Source organism: Calidris pugnax, unplaced genomic scaffold (assembly GCF_001431845.1).
Source record: "Calidris pugnax isolate Ruff unplaced genomic scaffold, ASM143184v1 scaffold102, whole genome shotgun sequence".
Classification (NCBI taxonomy): Eukaryota; Metazoa; Chordata; class Aves; order Charadriiformes; family Scolopacidae; genus Calidris; species Calidris pugnax.
Window position 1 is genome coordinate 5,145,201 of NW_015090846.1, and position 7,800 is coordinate 5,153,000.

General features: G+C 43.8%; 1 protein-coding gene across 1 annotated transcript; it reads right to left on the reverse strand.

Annotated features, from left to right (window-relative positions):
• Positions 1-982: 982 nt before the first annotated feature.
• ZBTB26 (zinc finger and BTB domain containing 26) lies at positions 983-7,687 on the reverse strand. Its single transcript, XM_014943043.1, has one exon. It carries the CDS (start codon positions 5,642-5,644, stop codon positions 4,328-4,330), a length of 1,317 nt encoding a protein of 438 aa, XP_014798529.1. The 5' UTR covers positions 5,645-7,687; the 3' UTR covers positions 983-4,327.
• Between the last annotated feature and the right edge of the window lie 113 nt (positions 7,688-7,800).

Here is a 7,800-nt window from a genome sequence, read left to right on the forward strand (position 1 = left end):
CCCCCCTCCCCGGTGCGCCGGTCCCACGGCGGGAAATGAGAGGCGGCGGGAGGCAGAGTTAGCAGCACGTTTATTAGAAGACTTGGCACTGCTACAGCGGCTGCCGCCGGGGGAACCCCGCGCCGCGCCGACACCGGGCCGCGCCTCGCCACACGCACGGTAGAGGTAGCAACGTATCGGCCGCCCCCGTAAGGCATCTCGGAGAGCGGCTGCCCGGGGGCTCCGCCGCGGGGGCGGGCGCCCTCAGCGAGGACACGGCGAGGGAAAGGCGGACCGCCGGGCCCCGGTACCGGGGCGGGCAACCGGCTTCTCCCCGGCCCCGCAGCGGGGAGGAAGCTGCGCCGACCGGCGCGCCTGCTTTGGTAATCACCCGTAGGGTCAGACTGCTGCCCAGTCACTGAAGAGGTAGCTAATGCTCAGTCCGTCCGTTAGACAATCTCAAAGGAAAAACGTCCATTCTGCCTTCTCAACCCTTACCACGGCAGGAGGGCCGGCGAGTTTCCTCCCTTGGCTTTTAAAAATCGAGATTTAACGTGACTTTAGAATTCCTTTAACAGTTTCCGTTTGTATCACAAACTGATTCTCCCTCCTCGCCTTTACTCCTCCCCATCACCAGAACCAGCCCCACACAATTAATTTTGAAATTATTTCAACAAAAGTTCAGCGGCAGCTATCTACGCTTTACCAAAAAGCTACGGGAGAAAAAGAATGACACTTCAATTTCATCAGTTACTAACTTGCAACACACGTCTTCTAAAAGAAAAATAAATTAAGGAAAGACTCATCCCTGATCTGTACAGGAGGCGGTGCAGCTGCACCGTATGCTGCAGGAACACACGCTACACAAACTACCACCACTCTGAAAAGTGGTCAACCTAAACCTCTGGTAAACCTAAGAGTTCTAAGATTCTCTTCATCTATATAAAATAAATAAATAAAATGCCAACATAAAAAAAAAAAAATTCCTAATATATTCAAGGAATTATTAAAATATTTTTGTAATAGACTTCAGTTATGTTTAGGATACGCAGGAAGTTGTACAGCACATTAAGTTGTTAGACTATCCACTTACCAGCAAATAGTATTCTACACATTAACACACAGATCATGATAACTGCCATAGTCCTCGTCTGAATACGCAGCATCAGTAGCAACAACCAATGGATCTAGTCTTTCACTAATCGGAACATTGCAATGAAGACAACGTTTTACATACATGGACAATTAAGTTCATCTTATTCTATAATCGAGCTGCCTCTGTATATTCCATTTATAATAATTCTCACTCCATTTTAATCTCTAATTCAGAGAAGCATTAGCCAGATTTTTCTTTTCTAATACCTCTTTTATACTCTTCACTTGTCTGTTCCACATAGGGGCAAGTCTTAGATGAACTCTGCCACCGAGTGCGCTTTGCACGGTGCCATCAGCGTATTGCTCTCACATCTCCAGTGTTTCTGGAGTCACGCAGCCATCTCCTGCATAAATCTTTTGGTCTGACCCTTTTGCCAGAAGCACAGACATTAGTAAGAAGTCACTTTTCATCCAACAGATATGTCCATTTTCATTGAACAAGCAGTCGTCTTCATTTCTGCTTTTTCCTGTTTATTCCTGCCAGGGTCTCACCAAATGACCACAAGCAGCCTTGTAACTGAACGGCCAGCAGTCTCAGCTTCTCAGACATTGACATCACCACAGCACAGGGTGGACTGAAAACCTATATATCTTCACCAAATCTTTTTTTTCTTTGTTTCTTAGGAAATGCCTTGTCTCTTCATATTGGCTTCAGGTCACCCACAGCTACTTCACCAAGCTGTATTCTCCTTGCAGTAACGTTACAGCTTCATGATGCCACAAAAAACCTTCCCAGATAGACAAAGCTTTCAATACTGTTCATCTTGCTGCCGCTTTTTCTAACATTTTTACAGTTTTATTCCTTTTTTTTTCTGGCAGAAGAGCATTTCCGTTACGTGTCCATATTCACATCTGGTTAGATCATTCACTAGTCCCTTACAGCATGTTGACCTGGCTCTGGAAGCTCTTATTCTCCATGTCTATCTTCTTTTTGACGTTAGCACTAGAACTTACTTCCATATAGTGAATAATATATTATCAAAATGTTTGAACAATACAGAAGATTCTGCCTGAAGACAGAATGCAAGTGTCAGATGCAACCGTCACAGTCAGTTTTAGCTCAAAACGACTCTGAAAGCGGGTAGCTTTAAGAGAAAAAACAGTTTTTCTTCCCATGCAAACCTATTTTCTGCCCCAGGAACCTGAACAATAGCTTTAAAAAGTCCCAAATAGTTAGATTTTAGACCTAAATATATTTGCTACAACTTGAAAGATGTAATGCCCTGATTCCATGTCAATTGCTTACTTCATAGCTGTCCATCTACTAGTTCATGTAACAGTCAAGTACAGTAGTTTTAAGAACTCAATTGCAAAACCGATTCACAGAATCACTTGCTTTTCTACTTGAAAGTATGTGGATTTCTGAAAACGTTCTGCAACATTAACACTTTTTATCGTCCATCAGTGTAATGTCTGCATAAGGAAATCTTGACTTCTACACACATGTATCTGAAGAGCAAGACCAACTTTTGATAATTACATACAAAACATTTTTTGCTCTAACACGCCTTTGGTCATACCTGTTTAGCATTTGTAACCATACAATAGCAGCCTTTCACCCCCACCCCCTCATTCAGACACACAGACAGTACTACTTCTAGGTAGGAAGCATAATCTCAGCCTCACGGCAAACCTTGTGGAAAAGAGCTGCATCGGAAGAAATACTTATTCCAAACACAAACAGCAGTTCTCTACCGAGGAGCGGCCATTTGATTATTAGTCTATGCTACACTTCACTGTAATAAGAGTGCTGTTCTACTGGGAATGGTGTTCCTCACATAAATTAGTTTCTTTCAGCCTGATTGGGATGCGGATAATTCCACGGCACTTTTGAGAAGCAATACGATATAATCCCAGACTCCCAATTAACACGCCATTCCCGCTACATTTGATGTTTAAGGCGGTTTACAAGAGGTATTGCTGAGTGCAGTCAATAGTTGTGTATTAACCTGTGGAAATTGTGCTACCTATACCTCACCCTAGGCTCTGTGAAACAGTAACGGTCACAAACTCTGCAGGTCACTTAAAGGAAAAAAAAAAAAGTATTCTTTGTATGTCCAAGAAATCAAAAAAACCTTATGTTGTTAATGTTCTTATGGCAGGTATTTTTGTTTCTTTTTTCAAGTTAACTGACACGTGGCCCTTATTAGATATCAAGGAGAGATATACAAGAACTAAGGGGAGGAAAAAAAAAAAAAGCAAAAAAGAAAAAAAAGCAAAGCATGGAGTTGTTATACATTGCAGCTTTTAAAACAGAACCTTTTCACAGTGTCAAAAAGCAATTATTTTTCCACTCCAGCTTTGCTCTAAAACCAACAATTGTTGTGGCTTATGTGATGCAAAATTTACAGAAGATGGATGGTAATTTTTAGTTTTGAAATGTTCAGCTTGTCTCCGTACATACACTGGTAAGGGCCCTTTAACAATCCAAGGTATGACAGCAAAAGAAATAGGTCATACTTGCACTCCAGGCACTGGCCTCTCACATTCCAGAGCTGCAATTTATTTTCATTTTGAACAGTTCTACGCAGTGATCAGCTAACCCTGCCAAATCATTTAGGGTTTTATCTTTTCATAATGCAGGTCGAGGTTAAAAACCCTGAGAGCTTTTAAGATAGCATCGATTGGCAGCAGCAGTTTCTTGAAATAGTTTAGAAAGGGCAAAAAAGTGACACAGAAATACTTCATACTGTAGGGGTCTAAGGGTAAGATCAGAGAAAGATAATTTTAAGAGGTAAGCTTAAATTTAACTGTATGGAGTGCTTTCAGTTATCCAGTGCTTTAAAAAAAAAATAATTGGGTTATCTCACAGACTTGTCCTCTTTGCTCTTTCCTCCATCTGCCCAGACACAGAGGCCTCTAACTGTTCAGCAGATGGTTTACTTGCAGCCCACAGCTTCAGTCTTTCAAAAGGTGTTAGTCTTGAGTCTCCTAATCAGAGAGAAATGAAACAATTAACCCCATAATCCACAGTAGAGACACAGACAGAAACCTGAAGGAAGATTGCTATTCACAGAAAATATCAAGTAAGACTAAGAACGATGGCTGAAGACCTGCCAGGTTTTGCAGTCCAACCTGCCATCCATCCATCCATCCATAGCCTTTCAGGGCACACTACTAGTTTAGGTAAGAGCCCAAACCAACTCTTTGCTCCTCTCAGTCACGATCCCTACAAAGGGCTGGTTTTAATTGCTTAATTGACGCAGGTACTATCATTCCTTAAACCGAGCACAGCCTGAGGCAGCTTCCCTGCATCCAGTACCTGGCTTGCATCAGTTTGCTGACAGACCTTACTGTCTGTAGCAGCGCTACATGTGAATGAATCGAAGTCCACTGTTATGTCTTGAACGTTTCTTTCATTGGCATTGTCAAAGCTATTTTTACCGTGTAGCTGTTTAAGATGTTTCCTCAGAACGGGTTTATGCGCAAAAACCATGTCACAGTAGTTACACTTGTGGGGCTTGTCCCCACTGTGCAGGTTGAGGTGGTCCTGTAAGGAACACTTCTGAGAGAACGTTTTGCCACAGATCTTACATTGGAACGGTTTGATGCCTGCGTGCACTCTCATGTGCCGGTGGAGATTGCCTTTCTGAGTGAATGTCTTGCCACAGAGCAGACACATAAATAGTTTATGCATCTTTAAGTGATTAGCATAGTTTTCCAGATGCCGAAATACTCTGGTGCACTTGGGACACTGGTGGTGCCACTGGAGGCCTTTGTCTATGCCTCGGTTGTTAGGCCCAAACATATCTTTAGAGGCCAGGACGATGTTATCGCTGCCAGCATAGGAAAGGGCATAGTTGTGGAGGTGGTTTTGCTCTATTTCACTTGCTCTGTTTTCAACAGTGGAGTTGATAAGAAAGTGTTGGGGCTCTGAGGAATGCAGCGCAGTTTGTTCAGAAGAAATAAACTGGTTCTGATCCTTCTTGTTCCTCACTTCTGTCACCTCCCCGATGGACTCCACCTTGATGATCTGAATATCACTGTCCTCCATGTCCATGCTGTCTTCGGAAGGCTGAATACAAGGCGAATCTTGCTGCAGAGAGTCGTCATCTCCTTGATGGTCCTTCAGCTCGGAGGAGTCACTTTGCTGTTCGCACTCCTTGTTCTCCAAGGGTTGCTTGGGTTTGATGAACTTCCACAGGGCCTGTGTGCATCGCTCCACGATGTGGCTCATCTGCAGAAAGCTGGCAGCAGTCAAGTAGTTCACCAGCTCCATTTCAGGAAACTCCAGGACGCCGCTGTAACAGGACAGGAGCAGCTGCCTCCCCACTTCCGAACTCTGCAGGATAGAGATTTTTACATCTCTGGATTCATTTAGTAAGAACTGATCTCTTAAAAAGGGGGAGCCAGCAGCAAACACAATTTTATGCCCACGAACTTCAATGTCATCTATATGGACCACGACATCACAAAATTTGTTTTCTTCCCTCAATTTGTTCATTTTCTGTAACATCGAATCCCCATAACTGTCAAACTTGAAGTGAAGAATATCTGATCTTTCTGACATTTTGGCACACCTAAGGAAAAGCAGCAAGAAAAAAACACAAGTGAGAACTTTTTTGTTTTCTAAATGCAAACTAGAAGGGTCTAAAGTAATAATATAAAGTGTGTGTTTAATCAGAAGTTGTATTTTATCCTAGATAAATACTAAAGTCTGTTACAAGAGAAAAAAATCAAGTTTATACCTTGCCTTACAATATCTTCTAGCTTTTTTTAATTTAATGCAGCTTAAATATAAAGTTCAGGTGATATGACAGACATTCTCCTGAAGCAGTATTCTAAAGAGTTAAGATGTTTTTCCACACTACTTGTCTGCGATTTAAAGGGGGAACCACAGAAGTATTTTTAGCAGCCTTAGTTCTTGTTAAAATTTGCTTCCACATTAAGACTCATCAGAGATTTTGTCTTTACCAAGTAATAATGACGTTCCTTTAGCTTTTGGGTTGCGATTTCCTTAACACCTAAATAGCTTTCATGAGAAATGAATTCCAGGTGAGACAGAACCTGGCACTTGCCAGACATACAAACATCCCTCAACCTTCTGCACCCAGCGTGCACTGCTTGTAAGATTTACAGTCCAAGAACAACGGCTACATTTCCTCTGGGACACACCACAATTTGCAGGAATAATGATAGAGGACACATCTCACTGGCAGTAGCTGTCATTTCCACAAGTCAGTCTTTTAGCAGGAAGGACTACACAAGCTTTCTGATATCTGCAGCTCCAGGTTTAATGCATCATTTTAGATTGTCTTTTAGGGTCTTTTGCTGGGGCTGGTCTGCTGTGTGTTGTTTTTTGTTTTTTTAAAAAAAAGATCACAGAAAAAAAGTCTTCTGTCTGGCCCCTCATTATATAAATCACGCCGTTTGGAATACCTGGCCAACACCAGAAGTCTTATTTCTTGTCGTCTTCTTTGGAAGATCACTCCTCGAGGAAATTTTTTCTTGTCTGATAGTATTTGGAGTGAGTAACAGTGCATCTTCCATAAAACAAGTATCAAGCTTTTGTCTTTCAACACTTCTTCTAAGAATTTATAAGCCTATACTGATTTTTGATGAAACACTGTTCACGCAATCCTGCCAGAGAACTGGGATTGCAGGAAGTGAAGAAATCACAGGAGACGAAATGATGCAAGATTTGGTGAGATAAAATAACAAAACAAAGCAAAACTCACAGCTCACAACTATTACGAACACCACATATAGCTTGAAAGGCAGCTTTGAAGTTTATAGATAAAAGCAGATAGTGCTCTCTTGGGGCATGAAATACCATCTCAGTGAACACAACAGGAAACGGAGATGTGCCCAGTGTAAATGAATGAATACACAGGACAAGGGTGCAAAGAAGAATATTTTTAGAAGTATCTGTTGATAATCAGGGTTGTTTCAATTTGCTGATCAGACATTCTCCAGAGACCTGATCTCCTCAGTACTGGAGCCCCTCAGGTCCATCTTCCAGCGTATGGCACGCAAAAATTAGAAAAGGATTCCAAAAGCCTTCAGAAACAAGGGACCACAAAGTTTGGAAAGAGGGACCAGTTCTGCCGAACCTACAGCAAGTAGAGCCGCCAGTCTCTTACCCACCCCCTCTCCAGAGCTGCCCCACTCACTCCATTTCTAGGGCAAAAAGTTTCATTTTGTCAGGGAATAGCCTTCGGCAGATATGAACAGTAGCAACAGATCATCAGGTACCTCCGGTGAACCTTGGGCATTACTGAACCGTTTCTTTTGTGTTTTCTCTGCGAAATGGTGAAGGAATTCCACTTGTGAGCCTGTTTTTTCCACTTTGGGCCAGGGCAGTGTAAGCGGGGTGGCCGTGCCCGACCCGGGGTGATGCTGTGCAGGACACACGGCCAGGCTGGCGCCCCTCAGACACGGCACACGAGAGGCCGAAAGCAGAAAAGAAGCGACTTTCCTGGGCACACGTCCGTTCCCCCGCTCTCCGAGGGACAAGAGCCATCACACGCCCCTCCCGGTTCCCCCTCCCGGGAGCGCGGCGACCGGGCCCGACTCCCGCTCAGCCGGTAATGGGCACAAGGATGCTCCGGGGGAGCTCAGCCGGCAGAGCCCGCGCCAGCTCTTCCAAACGATACCCAAACGCCAGCCTCTTGGCCAAAGCGGGGGAGGCGGCCGATCCGCGCCCGCCCGCCCGCCCCGGCCCCG